This window comes from Leptosomus discolor, chromosome 11 (genome assembly GCF_034619465.1).
Source record: "Leptosomus discolor isolate bLepDis1 chromosome 11, bLepDis1.hap2, whole genome shotgun sequence".
NCBI lineage: Eukaryota > Metazoa > Chordata > Aves > Leptosomiformes > Leptosomidae > Leptosomus > Leptosomus discolor.
Window position 1 is genome coordinate 8232953 of NC_141401.1, and position 19180 is coordinate 8252132.

The window sequence follows — 19180 nt, forward strand, 5'->3', positions numbered from 1 at the left end:
GAAACTGGCATTTCTTGAAAGTCACATCTAATGTTTTTTCCACTGTCAGCCAGTTCCTTCCTTTAGTCTCTAAACATAAGACTTGCCAATAAAAGCCCAGAAATAGCTTCTCTCACTAGAATTAATGTTTGCCAACAATAGCTAGGGAAGAGGAAAAGAAATCTATTTTTGTAGTTGGATTCTAACATGAAGTAACCCTGTTGGCTTTAACAAAAATTAATTTGGCACCTAAAGTTAAAAGGTTTGTTTGTACTGGAAAGCTTTTTGACCAAATTCAAGCACGTGTAGCTACTTATGGACAGGAAGGTGTCAGACAAGTGAGCGTAATGCAATGCAGTGAAGTTGGTCTTAATCTAGCTGTAGTTTAGGATGTTGTAACCTCTATATTGAGGAGTGTGGATGAAAGCTGAGTATGTGCCAGTCCAGCCTCCATCAACATTACGGCCCTTCTTGTCTGAGATTTCCCCAACATCAGGACTGAACGTGAAGGACTGTAGAGCTGTAGAAGAAGGGGCAGGCAGGTTCATCTCAGCCAGTGACAGCCAGACAGTTTGAGGGACCAGTTTCTCTCATCCGAGTACAACTTCTGCACTACTGCTCATCTGGGGTTAAGACAGACGGTTTGGAGTGCCTGTACTGAGAAATGAATTAAGGCCAGTGATAGCAATGGGAGAAATGGAGTTAATATCAGATATCTCTCCTTGCCAGCCAAGGCCCTGTCCCACAGCTGCTGAGCAAGGTGAGCAGGCCAGACCTGTGAAGAACAGTCAGTTCAACTAAGAGCCCAGGTCACCAAACGAGTCCATGGTGATGAAGCTAGGAACACGAGCCAGTGAACCAGGACCAGGTCCAGTGATGATGACTGGGGCCAGCCTAGCAATTCCTTGGTAAGTCTGTAGTGACAAGGCAGGTCCAAGGTGAAGCCAGGAAGTCAGTGGGGCCTGTGGGCAAGATTGATGGACAGATATGTTTGTTGCTTTTGCTTGGGAGGTGAAAAAAGATTGAGGTTCTTCAGCTGCTGTAATAACAGCTGTTCTGACAGAAGCAGACGTCTTCCAATGTTGCATCCATCTGCTGCCACTCTCTCCTGAACTCGCACAGCTTTTTAATCTTTCTATTGCCTGAAAGCCTGTGATTATACGCTGTCTTCCTGAGCCTGTTCCGTGGCTGCTTGTGTGGGGGCAGCAGCAGCTCCCAGTCCACCTTGTATTCTGCCCCCCAGCTGCACCAACAGAGACTGGACTTTGTTATAGTGACAGCGGTGCTCAGAGGCTTGCTGGACCTGTTTGTCCTCAGGCTGGTACTCAAGCAGCTGAGAGTGTACCAGCTGTATGACAGACATTAAGTAAAGGGATCCAGGCTCCCCAGAGCATGGGGATGGACAGCTAATCTGCCTGAGGGAAGGATTTAGTCTCAGGAGAAAGGGGAGAAGTAGGGGTGGTGGTGGTGGTGTGTAACTGAAGATTTGACTGTTCTGCTCTTGGCAGCTGTCTGTCGCTTTGTCCGAGTTTCGTGTCTTGCTGTTGTTTTATCACAAAAAGGACAGAAGTTCTTTTCAAAACAGACTTTTCATTTGGTGTTGGGATGTGATTTTTTGGAAACAATCTTTATTTCTTGTTAGTCTCTGATTATTTTTTTAAAAAAAACCTGTCAGAATTCCAGATTAATATCTTCAAACAATTTTGTTCCTAACAATGAGAAGTGAAGTGTGAAAGGTAAAGAGAATTGTGGCCTCTCTCCCTAGCTCTGCCAATGTCCTTGGTGAGGTGCCTTTGACCAGTTACTCTTCCTCTGATTCAGCATCCCCGCTTGCAGTACTGCTTTCCTGTCTCCCAGAGGGTATTCTGCGATTAATTGAGGGATGTATCTAAATGGCTTTAGCATGCAAGCCGAAAGTCACCTGGGGCAAAGCTGTTACTAGGGCAGGAATAAAGGTCAGGCCCTTGCTGACATCGTTGTCTTGATTAATTAATACACTAATCTCTGTAACTCCACTTCAGCAAATATAATTTCACCTCATCCCTTATTTTGTTCATTTTTCTGTGACTCAGCTTTGAGAGAACTAATGAGAAGACCTCCGTGGAAAATATTACATCCAACCATATACCCTCCCCTTGACCAGCACTATGTCTGGTTCTCCCCTTGGCATCCTTTGCCCTTGCTTGTCTGAGGGCTTTGCAGAAAAGTCCCCATGCCAATTAAATGATTCTTCACTGGATACCAAAACAGATTTATCCCTCAATTAAGGATTTGAGGAGTGATATTTGTTTACTCAAATTACTAGGAAAGCAGTGTATGGAATTGACTGAAGGGGAGAGTTACATTTGATGCTATTTTCCTGTGGCTATTTCCTATGGGAAAGTGCAAGACCCATGTTAGAAAATATTAGAGAGTCTTCATTCCCTTGGCGAAACCAGCTGAAGGGCAGAGTGGCCATCTGTGACTGCAGGAAGGACATGCCAGTAGTTTGGATATAGGGACTGATATAGCCCTGGGGCTCAGTGTTTCAGGACAGCTGTTTTTGAATAGAGAGACTGTCCAGGATCTATTGGGAATTGCTACCAGCATCAGAAGATGCAGCAGGGCTTGGAGAGGAGCAGAAGGCAGAGTGAGTGAATGTGTGTGGTGAAGTGCAGTGAACCGAACCGTCCTTGGATGAGCGAGACGGAATATTCCCTCCAGGTGGCTACCCAGTGGGAAATTAAAGAAATGAAGAAAATTTCTCCTTGTATCCTATTCAGCTCTTAGTTCTGGTTTGTTGTACTTTCCATTCCTTTGTGATTGCATCCATGTCTCAGTCAGGTATTGTTTTCTGCTTGAGTTGGGAACATTCCCTAAAGCTGTTCTGAGTGCACAACACTCTCATTCTCTTTCTCAGGCCAATTTTAGCCTGAATTTTGGCAGATTACACAAGTGCAGACTGTTTACTGTCCTGTCTTACATCATCATTTTCCTGTATCATTTATCTTTCCTTTGACAGATTTTTAACACTGTCAGTCTAATATGCATCAGAGGTTGAAGTGTATTACCATAACGCAGTGCATTGTGGGTAATCTCATGCAAATTGTTCTGTGGAGAGTCATGCTAAATTATGTTCTTGCCAAAAAAAAAAAAAAAAGGACAGAGAAACAAAGGCTTTTTTTTTTTTTTTAGCTGTTTGTTCTTTGGATTTCAGAACAACTGCCAAAGGCACAGGTTAAAGCCAGTCCTTTGACGTTCAGCACCACGTGCGGTGATGCTCCTCCTCACAGGACAGTGCTAAAAGGATGGAGTTGTGCACTGCAGTGGGTTTTCTATATATGTGTGTCTGATGTTTAGTTTTAAAGCATTGCTAGCTTGTCAAAGGAAAAATCTGAGTGAATACTGGAGTGGCACAGCAAAGAGAAATGTCTCTTGCTACTTTTTCCAACTCCATTGTACAAACACCTATAGGAAAAGTCAGTTTTTATGAACTTAAACGGCATCAGAAGCCTCTTGGAAGTGCCAGATCTGATCACATGTAGTGTTGTTTTTACATCTTTGTTGTATTTTTTTCTCTATTGGCAAGGTCATTTGCTTAGAAACTGACTGCTTTGTTCCTCTGAAAGTCCATATACTTCCACAAACTGAAGCAGTAATCCTCCTTTTGGGCGGAATACTTGATTGTAGTAGAAATGATTGCAATGTCACAAACAGAGGATTATCATTTTCAGCGGAAAGTATAAAAGCAGGTTGAAAAGGACTCCTAAGAAAAAGGCAGCTTGTTCTTATGCAGATTTTCTCAGGTGGTACAGCTGCAAGATGAGAAATCCTGAAAGCCTATAATCTGGAGTCTGCATCTTCTCTGCTGATAAAAGTTTGCCTGCTTTGCAGTGAATGGTCAGTAGGTTTTCAAAGGCTCGGAGACTTGTAGTTTACTTTCACAAGGCCTGTATGTTTCGCAGCTGATTCTCTAGGAGGTGAAGCATTTATCAGCTGCTAGGCATTTTACTTCATGCTGGTCTCCATCTCTGAAAAAGCCAATGTGGAAATATCCACAGCAGAACAAGGGGAAACGTAAGATGCTTTTGTGTGAGTCACATTAGTTATCACACTTGCTAGAGATAGCTGCCTCCCCCTCCCCCTACCTCTGTCTCTCTGATCTTGTCTTCCTTTCTTCAGTCTGTTCCTTACAGTCTTCAAAGACCTGGTTTCTTTTTCTCTCCAAAAGCACAGTAAGTGTAGGCGTTAAACTGAGCCTGTGCTGGTGGGATTATATAGGGGAAAAGGCTTATAGGTGGTTTGCAAAAGTCTGCATCCAATGCCAGGTCTAGCTGATTCTCCTCCTTGGTAAATAAGTCCCAATGTCTAAAATCACCTGTATGCTGCTTATTAGTTCCTCATGGACAAGTACCACAGGTTCATTTCTCCTGAAATAATCTAGAAGCTTCTGTTTTAATCTCCATTTTTGTTTTCCTTCTAATAATAATTTTTTCAGACAAAACTAAGGTAAAAATATCCATCAGCTATTTTAGTGGCTGTCATTTTGTACCACTGGTCGTGTGAGCTGGTGATAAAATGAGCCTTTGGACTCTGCAGACCTGTAAACCCTGGTTAGCAGTTGGTGGCATCTGTTCCACTTGGAAGAACTTTCCTGATGTTTGATTTCTGGCTGTGGGGTCCGCATTCCTGGGACTCATCACAGGATGTCTTTCCTAACCCAGCCTCTTAATAAAACGAGCAGCGACTTGCCCTTGGGCCGTCTGGTAAAATCTCCCTTTGACCCAGCTTTCTCATGTATTCTTTTCCTCTTTATATGGTATTATTGTATTACACGTTCGTTACACGGACCTATATTAAATCAGAGCAGACATCAAAGAGGATCCTGCAGTACCTTTGCCTGAATTACCTTCAGTGTTATCAGCCATTCTCTAGGTGGCTAGTACAGAGTATTCAAAAGAAAGAAAGAGAAAAAAGAAACAGTCACATTTTCACAGTTATTGTCCATTTTTCTGTTAAATGTGACAAGCAGCAAGAAGAGTCCTGTGTCAGAATGATTATGCTGACACCTGCAAGAAAACAACCAACAAGCTTCATGCTTGTACTCCCATCCTTCAGCTTCAAAGGGAGCAGTTACCAGGCTGGGGGAAGCCCTCTCCTATGCAATATCTCTTTCCTCTCTGATCTGAGATGGGCATAGATGCTTTTTGTGCTTTCCCATGTGCCGTTGGCTTGGAAAATCAATGACTCCTTTGTTGTTTCAGAAGTGCTAATACAATAAATTGTAGAATCGTAGTTGCTTCCTGTCACTGATCCTGAGGTTGTAGGGAGGAATGGGTGGGGGGAGGCCAGCTTTGATGGCATTTGCTGAAGATGACCAAAGAGAATTTATGATATGAAAAAGAGACATTAGCCTAGGGGGAGTCATTTATAATTTAGGAAAATTCTCAGGTATCTCTTGACTTGTATCGGCATAAGGGGATGGACATAGGGTGCATGAAAGGTTAGAGTAAAGAAAATTGAAATGGGAGAGGAAGCTGCAGACCTGTAGATGGCTCTGTGTCCTTACCTCTCACCTGTGGATCTCCGTGTGAGGACCTATTTAAAGTAAGGTTTTAAGGAGACACAGAGAGTGTCAGGATAATCTCTTCTGAACACATGCACATAAGTATTCCACCACGGAAGCTAGCATGTGGCATGTGATGTGGTCTGGGCAGGAAAACCACCACCAGGTGGAAGCTCTGCTCTGAGGCCATTGGCAGAAGATCTCAGAGGAAATGAGCGATTTTTTTGGAGAGCATGGTTAGATCTGGAAAAAAGTAGTATGCTTCAAGGCATGATCAAAAGGCTTTGGAAGAAAATAAGGGACCCTCGGGACTGGAATAATAAGACATTGTGTAGGCTGAGATTTGGATGCATTCTGGAGCTATTTCTGCTGCCCTGGAGCCACAAGTACATTGGAAGGGCTGGTAGGCAGGATGGGAACAGAGCGTGTTGCTGTGGCTGCCTTATACACAAACACAATGCTTGCACGATGTCTGCTGTATTATTTTACATTTGTCTAACTCAGAGTAAGATGAAGCCCCGATTTTGTTCTTGTAGGAGTTGTAAGAAAACTAAGAACAGAGAATTTGAACTACTAAAAAGAAATCATTAAAAATGGTCAGCTGACTTGATAGCAGACCATCTAAAACATGTTTACAAGGTGCTAATTATGTTTCGTCATGTTTAAAAACTTATTCCATGGGATGAGAGAACCACAAGCACTGGAGTGTAACACAGGTATGAGGAAAGACAGTGACTGAGAGTGTCAATAGTGCCTTGATAATACTTTTATTTTTTTGAAAGGTGTTTGGAGGAGAAATAGTACGTAATGTTTCACCCACGGTTTTCAAGGGTGAACCCAGATTAATTTTCACGCAGGTTGAATTGTTGGGCACTCTAGTTACGTCAGAGCTGATAAAAAGAGAACTTCCTGCAAATAAGATATCAAGAAATATTGGGAGTTATGGAGTGAGACACAAAAGGACTGTTTGTGTAGTCAAAGCCTAGTTAAAAGGCTGAAAAAATAGGTAGGATGCATAAGGCATGCTCGAGATGGAAAGAAATTGGTAGTAACTTAACTCCAGCTATCACTCTGTGAACTGGTGCTGGTCAATATTTATAATGACTGGAAGGAAAGGAAAACAGTAAGATAGTAAGAAGTACTGTTTGCAGCTGATACAAATTATATAGTAGGAAGGAGGATTGGAAGATTGTGGATACTAGAATGGAAGATGAAACATAGGCAGTGGCAGGGTAAAGCATGTTTGAAGGAACAGTTTAAACCATTCAGACACATGGCTGGGCTCTGAATTAGCTCTAACCATTCAGGAAAACATAAGTAGCTATTATAAAGACAGCTTGATAAAGGTGTCTGTGCCATGTGCAGCAGCAGCAATAAAGAAAAAAGTGAACAAGATGCCTGCATGTGTGAAGAAAGAGGTAGTCTTGGAAGATGTTATAATACCCATACAGACGTGAATGGCAATACCTCCTGTGGAGTACTGCGTTTGTTATGGGTCATTTCTTTTGTAAGAGACAAAGCAGTGATAAAAAGAGACTAGAGGGAGCATGTGAAAGTGTTTAGTGGCCTGGAAGGCATCTTCAATATAGGGAAATCATTAGGGATACTAGAGCTATCAAGTTATAAAGGGAAGGAATAAAATGTTAGAACGCAGAGCGCACAGTAACATGTAGAAGTAACACTGAGCACCGTGAGGAGGAGAAACTTCGCAGTGGTGTGGATGTTTGTCGGCAGTGCAGCAGGAAGCATGCTCGCCATCCTGTTGGATTCTCTTCTACATAACCTCGCTGCCAGGCCAAGACACAGTTTCACCATTGTGCTAGTCTCTGTAATGTGCTGGTGTGGGAGCAGAGCGCCGGAGATAGTGTGGGACAGAGTATGGAGCAGTGGGGGTGATGCCTGGGTCACGCTGTGTTGGCTTCTCACTAAATCTACTCTAGTACCTCGGCTCCTGTGTTGGTGCAAAAGTGAGAGGTGCCATGATCCTGGAGTCTAATTTTGGGTGGGGAATAGAAGCACAGTAGCCTTGCTGTGTCATTTTGGTCAATATATATTTTCAGCACCTTTATAATGAGAAGAATAGCCTGTATTTTATTGGGGTGAGAGGGAAAGGCTGCAATGTTTCCTCCATTGCAGTTTATAGCACAGTGAATTTTAAGATACAAACTACTTTGGAAGTTCCAAGGGTTGTTACTTTAAATCACACAGAAAAATAACAAAGTGTTGTGTAATATAATACAAGGATATGTGGCCATTTCATGAAATTAAGATGCAACAATTGATTCTTCATGTGACACATAATTAACCTGGGGATCCTCATAGTGTATGACATTACAAAGACAAATACCTTGTTAAGAATTTTTAAAGCGGGTTAGACACTTTATGAATAGCATCTGCATTTACATTAGCCAGAATAAAATAATAAGTATCATAAATCCTTTTGTTCCAAGGCATGTGGTGATTGCCAGCCAGGATTAGAAAATTATTTTACACACATGGTGAAATACGGCCAAATGAGGTAAATTCATAGCTGAAAATAAGGCTTGGGTGGGCCAAGAGTCTGGTCACTTTTCTATACACTGAAGTTGTTTATACAGAGAAACTTTTAAGTGGAAGAGAGAGAAGAAAAGTGATCCAGGGATTAGGCTGCCAATTTAGGGCTTGCAAAATTTCAGCTTCTTGCTTTCCCAGACTGCTTTTAAGAGCTAATTCATTTGACACATGCTGAGACATACTTAGAGCCCCACCTCAAATTCAATCTCCAGACACCTCAGGCTATAACCCGTCTGTGACTTGTTCCAGGTTCCACAGTGTTCCGATAGCAGGAAAAAGTATGTATATGAAAGAAAGTCATGGAGAGACTACTGATGAATTTTCAAGGCATGGTTAGATGGGGTGATAGCAGTTAACCTGTTGCAAATACTGGAAGCATGGGAAAGAAAGACAAAGCACCGGGTTGTCACCAACGTAATTGCTTTCTTTCCTCACACTGCCCCAGGATCCCTACATGACTTTGAACAGTTCCTTAATTCTGTTCCCTGTCTGCCAAGTAGGAGGCTTGTGTCCTGGAGCAGCATTTGTTTTCATTTAGGAATCAGCATGGGTTTTTTGGTTTGGTTTTGTTTGGTTTTTTTGGTTGTAGGGTTCTTTGTTGTTGTTTTTTGGTGGTGGGATTTTTTTGTTGTTGTTTTGTTTTTAATAGTATTGCATGATTTTTGTTAGCTCTGGTATAGAAAGTTGCCCTCTGGCCTGTCACTTCCAAGAGACTCTTCTTCATCAGATGGTGCAGGCAGGCTTCTCCTCCGCAGAACTCTCTGCATCCTTAGATCAGATCTTGAGACACTCCTGACCCCGTCACTGTGAAACAATGCAGATTCCTCCAAAGTGTTCAACTCTGGCCTGGCATATTATTCACTCAGCCTCTTCAATTCTGTTTGAAAAGACACTGTGGGATGAGGTGAAAGATTGCTTAGTGTCTGCAGAGAGAAGGATAATCTGTTGATGCTAGTCCAGATCCATCCAGAGCCTAAAATTACATCCCTAGCATGTCACATAGTAATGAACGAGACAGAAAACCAATGTACTATTCAACTTTATTGGAAAGTAAGAACTCTGCAAAGAATAGCATCTTCCTATATGGTTTGTCTGCATAGGGGGAAAGTATCTTCATTTCTCTTTCTCTTTTTGTTCATCTTTTGCTCCTGACATGACAACCCTTCATGATTATGGCCCACATCAAAAAAAAAAAAAAAAAAAAAAAAAAAGTCTGTCCCTGTGCTATTCAAGAAGCAATCTGGCAAAACTGGGCTTTCTAGTACTCTGTACCATCTTAAGTCCCATACAGCAACACAAAACAGGTGCAACAGCATCCAATGGACATGACAGAATTCCCTGTCTAACTTGCACCTCTTTGTATATGCATGGTCTTTGGGGAGGAGGGAAGTTAAAGCCACCCCCTCCCGATCTCAGCTAGTTTGTAATTTGTTGACATAAAAGATGAAGTAGCAGTGAGTGGGTTAGAGTGGCCAAGCAAAGTAGATAGCAGAGGCTGGCAAACGCAATGCCAATATAATATCTTTGGCTCTTCCAACACATGAGCTTGCCATATACTGAGGATGGAGTCATTCACTGGAGCTGATTAAGGAAGGGAGAAAGGATGCTGAGGGAGGAGCAGAGAAGAAGAAGTTGGAGAGGGAGAGAAGGGTGGAGGGAAAGGACAGGGAGACAGCTGTAGTAATACTGTGAGGGGAAGGTGTAGGGGTGGGAATGCCAGACAAACACCTAGTCAGCACAGCAGAAGGAAGGAAGAAACCCTTCCCCACAATAGACCTGGAGAAATCATAACCTAAAAAATTGTTTTACTGGAGAACTTGGCCACGAATTTTTGTTTGCTAAATCCCCAGTTCTCCTATGAGAAGATTTTTCAGGACCCTTTCTGCAGATCGGAGGGAGAAGGTATTTCATATTCCCATTCACTCTGTTCCTTGAACAGTGTTGCCTGTAACGTATGTATTTTAACTAGTGAAAGAGTCCATATGAATGATTAAAACAACAACCACTTCTTTGCTTCTGTACCCAAGAAGTTTGCTAGGCCAAAACCACCAGCTGAGTTCAGCAAAAGTTTTGTGAGGGGATTCAAAGCAAGCTAGGCCTTGTTTCCTCACCATGTGGCCAAAGTACCAGATGTAATGAGGACAGACGTTCAGAGCGAGGCACACCTCTCTAAGGGTGAGAAGGGGGTAGAGATTTCCATTAGCTTTCTTCTTGTTATCGTTCCTCTGTATCAGCATCCATTGACCTCAACAACCCCACCTTCTTTCTCATCCTTTTATCTCTCCCATCCTTTTATCTTCTGACTCTAACTCCAGCCCCTCTCATCTTTCTTTCTAGAAATTCCTGTTAGCCTATTTTTTTTCTTGCAACTTCAGCCTTTTCTGCTTGCTTAATCCTCTTGAAATCTTTTGGCCCAAATTCCCATCCCCATCCCCTCCGCTTCATCTATTTTGCATGCCATACCTGCTGCTTAGGGAGCTTTGGGGCATGAGAAAACCTGGCTTATTCCCTACTGTCCTAGTTGTCTAAATAGCCATTTCCCCAGTGTGTGTCTGCATACTTTCATTCACAGGGGTTGAAAGGACAGTAACGTTCAGGGCTGGCCCAAGCTAAAATAAGGCTGCAGACACCAGGCACCAAATGTTTCATTCACCTCCCTGGTTTATCCTCTAGAGCCTCCAAATGGTTTCTATTAGTATTCTGAGGGAGAGCTCACTGATGGAATTAGTGAGAAACCAGACTGCCAATTTATTTATACCCAGCCTTAGGGCATAAACCATTGTGCATGTGTAAAGATGTCGAGATGCAGAGAAAATTTTGTAACTGTATGTATATGTATTGACTGGAAGTGAGTTTGCAGGGAAAAGCTATTGCCCCAAGGATTGAACAGTGACCAAAACTGGGAGAGGCTGCTGAAGTGGCCATGCTGCATGCCAAAGATCCCTTGTAGGAAACAATTGATCCCTCTGAAATCTTCTGTCTACTTGTGTTTATTAGTATTTTCCAACTCTAATTTTACTGTAGCTTTAGTTACCCTTGTGGAGAAATTTCTGATTTAACTTCTGGAGTCCTTCCACCTTCTTCAGCATCATCTGTGTTATGAAACTATTGCTGCCTTTGGCTGCAGGCGTATTTAAAGCATGTAAGTAATGAATAACAAAGTTTTTCCATTACATTGTCATTTAGCCTGTGAAGTATTTTGAGGGCAAGTTGAGAGATATTGGAAACATCTAGTTGTGGGTATTTATTTGATACATTAATGTTGAGTATGATTGAACTCTTATTTCAGTACTATTTGATCAATTTTGTTTAGGAAAATTTATATTGACAACATCCTGGCCAAATGATGTCAAGTAAAAGCCTTTTTTTCCTGCTCCCCAGTTTCCTATTACAGTAACAGTGTCAATTAAGACATGCAGGTGAGCATCCTACTGTCCCATCAGTTACGCTAGCAACAGTTTTGGCAGAAAAGGCAAGAAATTAATTGGTTTAACTAGACCAGGGGTTAATAGACTAAGTGTCTCTTTCATTCCTCTGATTGGTTGTGTCCCCTACCTCTGGAAATCGTTTCTTTCCATAAAAAAATCTATATATATGCAAAACTTGTACTGTTATTAGGTGTTGCCTCCTCCCATGTTGTTGGTTGCAGTGTGAAAGTGTGAAAAGAGATTAGGAAAGTTGTTCAGCTCCATTATTCTCTATAACAGCAAGGAAACAATTAACCCGTTATCCCTTAACATGATGCCCTCAAAAGACTGTATGACATGGCCTGTGGAACCAATTTGTATCGCACAGTGGAACATGATGCATCAAGGTGGTGCTGGCCCAGACTGGTACTTTCATGTGACGGAGAGCAGAAACTGTGGAGATGTGAGCTGACCATCAAAGTAGGAAGGCTTTGTTAACATGTTTCTGAGGCTGGACTAATTAGGACTGATGAGCTTGTCTGAGAATTTCTGGTGAAGAGATACTGTTTCCTGCTTCAGAATTTGCTTAGATTCTGCTGGCTTGGAACACTTTGCACCACGCTCCACTGCTCACACGGATGTGTCCAAAGGAGGACAGAGCCGTAAAGCATTATGCTAGAAAGAAAGACGGGGTCAGTGAGAACTCAGACCAGCAGGACACTGCAGGGGAGGTGCTGTCAGGCAGAGAGCATCTTCCTCCTGTACAGCTGTGGCAAAGGGACCATACACTGCCACAACACGTGAAAGCAAGACAGCTTCGCTGCCGTGGAGGTGTGCTTCCTACCAGCTTCTTAACCAAACCAACTTCTGCACCACTTCTACTGTTCTTTTCTTCTTTCTTGCATTTCTTGTAGAATATTTTTATAACACCGAGTTGTAAGCACAATCTCAACATTTTTACAACTGTGTGCGCTGCACAGCTACAAAGGAAATGCCTAGAGACCAGGCTTCCCTTTCAGCAATGCAAGTGGGACCGATTATTAACCACTACACTAGCTCCTGGCACTGCTGACAGATGCCATCAATAACGTTGGTTTGATGTGTCAGTTCTGCCAACAGCTTCAGTTTAATGGTAGTCATGCTACACACCTCCAGCTCCACCCTCTGCTGAGAGCTGAGGAGGGAGGAAGGAGAAAGAGAGAATTATCTGAGTTGAAAAATAAAAGTCTGTCTGTGTTTGAAGTGAATAAAGTATGTTAACAAGTAATCCTCTAGCTGAGGTTTCCAGCTGTTACTCCCAAGCTGTTTGGTATCAAAGCAATATGGGTCCATCGTACAGCAGCTAACTTCAGTGCATGAGCAATTACTGTCTGAGGTTTCTGAGGTATATTACAGTTTTATTATTATTATTTCTCTGCTCATAGTTTCTTAAGGCTTTATCATATCCTGAATAAAGCTCCAGGGAATCATAAAGCCACAGGCTGAGTTTTAGCACAGTCACTATTCGCATCTCCTGGATTGATAGGTATTTAGTATGTTGCCTTGATCTTGGAAGCAAGACCCTGAGATGCACCCCAGGGAAAGCTGCGAGATGTTCTTTGTATTTTTTGCCCCTAAGAAAATAATTCTCTTGCTGTGGAAATGACATATTTTTGCTCAGAAATGTCACCACTTCGGCTTGCCAATTGTAACTCTGCCACGCTAAAATATCTTAAGTCTTCTAAAGTAAAATAATAAAACATTTAGGAGTCTGTGCAAGCTGCTAAGCACTCTCATTGTTTTCCATTAATGACCCTTGGTTCCCATAAGCCTCTCCCTGTGTTTTCTTACTATTATTAATTATTGCTACAGTTCATTGTACCTGGATCTTGCTTGACAAAGCTTGCAGTGAAGGTGAACAGGATGGAGAGAAGAAATGGTGTCAGAGATTTTCTCACTGTAATAAAAATACTTAAGAGATGGTTCTAAGAGCAGAAGTCAGTTCTCCAGAGATTCTAGACCCTGCCTAGCCCTGAAGCTATATTTTCTCAGATTCTCTGTGTGCTTTTCTGGGTGGGTCCTGTGCTTATCTAGTTGTTCAGCCACTCAGTATGTGTTTGAGCCCTGTATTATTTTGTGTTGTTCATGTTCATTATTGTACTTACAGATTCATGCTTCGCTCACAGTTCTCAGAAAAGAAACAGAACTACAACATCTTTACTATAGGAAAAAGTATTTGTTATCAGATAGGGTGTTTGTAATGCCAGATGATATTTGCACATGCTGGACATGCTAGAGATGAAGTGGTGGTTTTCATGCCGTCTAACAAAGGTGCACAAGAAAACCTCAGCTTTGCAAGGCAGCTGTAGAAGTTTATGTGAGAAACCTCTTCTTTCTTCTATCCACCTGCATGTTTTCGGCTCAGAAATAATCTTTCAGCTCTACAGAGCTGCTCAGACCCAAGGATCCCAAACCACTTTACAAATTCAACAACTTTATAAAAAAACCCAAAAAACAAACCACCAACAAAAAAGCAAAAAAACCAACATGAGATCAGAGCTCAACCTCCTGTCATGGATTACCAGAACATGTGCAGCTTCATTACCCATAAGATGTTCACTAACCAATATCTAGTAGAGTCAAGCGCAGGTGATGCTGGCACGGAGATCACACCATGCATGAGACTGGTGCCAGGACTGTGAGCATGGACCTCTGAGAGTTGCTAAGGAAACAGTCTTGGAAATGGAGCTGGAGTTCTTGTCAGGAGGTTTGCTGTGGAGATGTTTTGTGTTGCAAAGGTGCACAGGGCTGGTCTTGGCAGAGGCAGCAATTGATTCAACCTCTGATGTGTTAGCATTTAGGAGTACATGTGATGTGATCACCAAATGCCAAAGATGAGGGATTTTGCAGTTTCTTAGTTTCTTTTTAGTATATTGTTTTTCTCCTGCCCTCTCACTGCTTGCATGAAACTGTCATCAGTTACATTGACTTACTCCTATGCAGGCCCTTGTGTGTTCCTTCTTTGCTAGATCTTTATTTTATTTTTTTTTTAAGTAGCAAAAAACCAAACACAGACTACTTGCAATCAGGGTTCTTCCAAGCGAGAATCCAGAATCCACGGCTTGAAGGAGTCCTCCCTTGAAATATGATGTTGATAATCCAAACCATGTTTGCGCTTCTCTGTCCCTGCTTGTCTCTGCTAGAGAGACATCAGCTTTTAATAGACTGAGAAATTCCTTAGAGGTGTTTGTTATTTTGCAATTACTTTGAAATTGATTTTCTTAAAAAACAATTCATAACTTGTTAAAGATCTCTTCCTCCTTCTCTCCACCCCCCAGTTTCCTTTTTTTATCTTTGCCACCGCCCAGTGTTTACAGTCTTAGGACCTATATTTTTTTTCCTGTTGCTTATGAAGATGACTCTTATACAGACAGAAAGAAAAAATTAGTCCGAATGATTTGTAAAAGTGTATTTACAGTCAGATTCTCCTGAGGTCTGCGTCTAATTTTTACAATGACTATTTCCGCAAATGTAGTTGGGGCAGTTAAGCTATTTGCCTCTGTTTCCCCATTTGTAAAACAGAGGCTATTTTAGAACAGCTTCTGTAGACCAAGTGCTGTCAATTAATTTACAAATTATTCTGTAGGGGAAATTTCCACACGTAGCAAATGTGAATGAAACCTTAACTCAGAATGGAAGAAGGAACGCTAAGAGTTGTCCTTCTGCAAAACAAGCCTGACCCTTTCCATGTACAGTGAAATGCACACTCAGCACTGAAACTTTCTGCCTCTCTCCATCAGGGCCTGCAGCTGGGAACTCAAGAGCTGGAGGAGATGGGAAGCAAGTTTTGCCTTGGTTTGCTCATTCTGTACCTCAAATCCCTGCCTTGCAGCAAGAAGGTGATGGCTCAGGCAGCACTCCTGCTAGATCTGGAGGAGGAGATAACGGAGAGGGCACAAAGGTCAGTGGGTTCTCCTGTGGGAATCAAGTTGCTGGGGATATGTTTTGGGTTTAAATCTGCAGAAATGGACTCTCATTATGGCTGATATTTGCATCTTGGGAACTGGAGTGTATTGAGAGTAATTTGCGATAAAGATACAGTTGACTCCCAAAGAAACTACTAAAACAGTGTTCCATGCCCTGGAGCCATCCGTGTGGATAAAAAAGTTGAAAGAAAAGAACTTGATTTCTGTTTTCCTATTAAAACTGATTACTGAAGCATGGGGATGGTATCACCCCAGAAAAATGCATCAACAGGAAACATATTTCTGCTCACTGGAGTGTCAGGCAGTGTTCTGTCCACCCCAGTTCCTCCACAGAGAGGATGTCCTACAAGGAAGACATTCTCTAAGAGCTGCAGTGTAGGGGACAAATATTGCAGATTAAAAAAGGACTTTGATAGCATGATTTAGAAACTGTAGGCCTGAATTCTGCAAGGGTACTCCCAGAAATTCCTCTTTTCCTCACTGAATTGAGTCCCACAGACATTTAGAGCATAGTTTTGTGACTTTTTGATGCATATGAAGAAGTTGTGACCTCACTGATTATTTAGGAGGTGTTTTTCCAAATTGCAAAATTAATTTATTTGCTTCCTACATTCAATGGGACGTATTTAAGTGAGGTTGCTTTATTATAAATGTATGGGGGAATTTGACCTGGATGAGTGTCGGGGTGTGGGACTTTTCACCTTGAATTTGTGATGCAGCAGAAATGCATATTTTTTTTCTAGGCCACCATCATTTGTTAGTGCTATGTGCAAGAACATATGCTTGCAATAAAGTTTTTCCAAGACAAATGGAGAAAGAAAACTTAGTGATGTGATATGATTTGAAGTTCCCCAATGGCTTTGTCATCAAAGAGTGCTCTCAGCTTCATCAATGAAAACCAAGTTTTTCAGTTGCAGAAAAGCTCCCGTAATTTATAGCAGGCTTCCAGTCTCGCCCCTGCAGGAATACTTAACCATCATTACCACCACCTGTTCCTCATGCCGAAAACCATTCTTACAAGCTTGTTCGCAGTTTTTAATGTTTATGAGGGACAATGAAAAAAGGGCTAAAATATAGAGACGTTACTTTGGATTAGCTGTGCTCACTTGTACATGCGAACATATAAATGAAGCAATTGAGGCTTATGCTAAACACCATCCATGTTGTGGACAGCCATCCAACAAATCATTGGTATATCATTAGAGAGAACTACTGAAGCCTGGCTAGGCGAATGGTTTTGAGATATAAATCAAACTCCCACTTTTGAACTGGAGCTAGAAGGGCCTTTGCATTAAAATAACTTCTCTTACGGCAAGAAAAACATCAAACTGACTAACCTCAGATACTGAAGAAAAGCCATCTGGTCACAGCAACTCAGTGAGCATTTTCCCTAATCTTTGTATTCTTCTGCTACTTTTTCCTTTAGTTAGTTTTATACTAATGAGAGTTCATTCCATTTTCCCAGTATTGCATGGTAGTTGATCAGTACCAAAATAATAGTAAGAAATTATCTAATCACAAATATTTTTAAAGAAGTTAATCACAACAAAAAAAGTTCCCTTACTTTGTAAAACTCCCTTATTGTTCCAAATGTGTCCGTGGTAGCTGAAAGCAAAGCCTTCTGTCCCTTCAGGTTTGCCGAGTCAGTGAGTACCCCCATGGCATCCAGGGATATAATGTCACTGCTCAAAGGCAATGTGACAGCTATTTGCTCATTTTCACTCTGCTGGGTATAATTGCAGGTTCATGGAATTTTAGTAGCTAAGGTGCAACTTGTTACCGTTTGCAGACCAGGTAAACAGATGAATTGTTTAATCCTACCTAGATATGTCGTATTGTAGGAGCTTGTTGCAGAAGGTTGGGGGAAGGGAGATGCAGGGACCAAAGAGTTTGCTAATATATTCTTCTTTAAAAATTCATAGAAAATGATTGATTCTGATTCAGAGAGTTAATACTTTGCTCCTGGGTTTCTGTGAGTCTAGCCAAGACAATTGCATGATTTGATTTTAGTGGGAGTAGGAGCCATACTGGAACAAATAGAAGAATGCAGAATGTAGACAGCACACTGATACAGGCAGGAGGGCAACTGTTTCTACACCTCTCGCTCAACTCACAGACTTTGGGGGGAAAAAAAAAATTCACCACCAAAACATTTCTATGGAGGAAGCTGAGGGGTACCACTCACTCTAAACTTACTCTGTAAGGATTAAATCTAATCTAGCTCTTTTAGGTAACACAAGGAGGTCACTAGAGCCTTGCAGCTTACTGTTGGTATATCATTACATCAGTGGAAACTATACTCTGCTGCTTCTTTAACTAGACCCATCTTTATGGGTTTAAGGAGAATGAAATGTTTGTAGCTACTAGCTACAACTAGCTCTGTTGTCTTCTGTTGTTACCACAAATGCACAGCATCCTCAAATACTTTCTATACTCTCTGCTGCTGAAAGTGTGAGTAGATGTGAATGAAAATACACAAATTTTTATGTGCCTTTGCCACAGCAGAGACTTGGGAATCCTTCAGGTGCAATGGACATGGTGGTGTCTGGGTGGTTACTTTGCACATTTTTTTTCTTATGTGCTTTATGCCATGAGCAGCAGTGGCTTTAAACAGCTTGCAGGCTATCCCTATTCCAGAAGTCTGTACTATCCTGGTCTGAGGAAATACTATGTACTATAGATATTTAAGTGTGAAGCAATAGCTCTGACTGTAGATAATGTTTTCTGGCAAAGGAAAGTGTGTCCCAAGGACTACCCTGCTGACATGTCTAGAAAAAGGTACAAATATGGGCAATTCTTATCACAGCAGTATTCACCAATATCAAAATAAAAAGAGTTAGGACTGTTCAACCTTGAATGAAAACATAAGCTTTATTTAGTTGTTAGGGTTTTGGTTTGTGGAAAGCAAGCTGAAATTAAGCTGTGAGCAGTGTGATGTGTTGCACAGTGTTTATGTTAAATAAGTCTATTTCAATCTAATGTGTTTCCTAAATATGTGTTTCTGAGTGCTCATCTCTATAGTACTCTGGGCGACAGGTCAAGCCATGAAACAAGAAGTTAATCCAGCACTGGATGTAGCTGACTCTCAGGTGAAAAGTCTTGTTGCAAAGGTACATAGATCAAAAGCTGTGGAACCAGAGGTCTTTTCTGTTGTGAAATCCCTGCAGTTCATGTCCTGCATTTGTCTCTTTGCCCTGGTGTCTGGTGTGCGTGGCATTGACTTGGCGTCTCAGCATCTTCCTCCGACAGCAAACGTTTTCACCTGTCAAGGTTTATAACTGTATATGTCTTTTAATTTTCCTCTTCAGGCTGTCTCTGCTCCGGGTATTTTGCGGCCTTATTCTTTCACCACTGCTGGGAAGGGGATGAAGGAGCAGGCTGGACCCTGCCTGCTTCCCTGGAATAAACTATTTGCTGTGCACTTTATATAGCTCTGTCAGAATCAGTGGTTAGCGAATTGGAGCAAGGTAATAGCTGTCAGGGAAGTGACTGGCCTAATGGAGGCATCCTGTGTGAATGGGGGATTTCTCACACCAGATCAGGTCCATTGCGTTCGGTGTACTGTCTCCAATGAGCCAAAGAAAAGTGGAAGAAACCTTTAGCAGATCTAGCTAGGTATGGTTTGGTACACAGGCAAGAATTTCTTTCTGTCCCCGGTCTACAGTCTATCTTTCCCCTAAAGCATGAACTGTAAACAGAGTCATTTACAAGCATGAGTGGGGTAACTGTTG

At 41.9% G+C, this 19180-nt stretch overlaps 1 protein-coding gene across 1 annotated transcript in view; it reads left to right on the top strand.

The window, feature by feature from the left end:
* AGBL1 (AGBL carboxypeptidase 1) overlaps positions 1-19180 on the top strand; it is a 272595-nt gene that overhangs the window by 169346 nt on the left and 84069 nt on the right. Inside the window, exon 22 of the mRNA XM_086471611.1 lies at positions 15264-15424. Coding sequence (XP_086327737.1) covers positions 15264-15424 — 161 coding nt within the window. The remainder of the gene's footprint in view (positions 1-15263; positions 15425-19180) is intronic.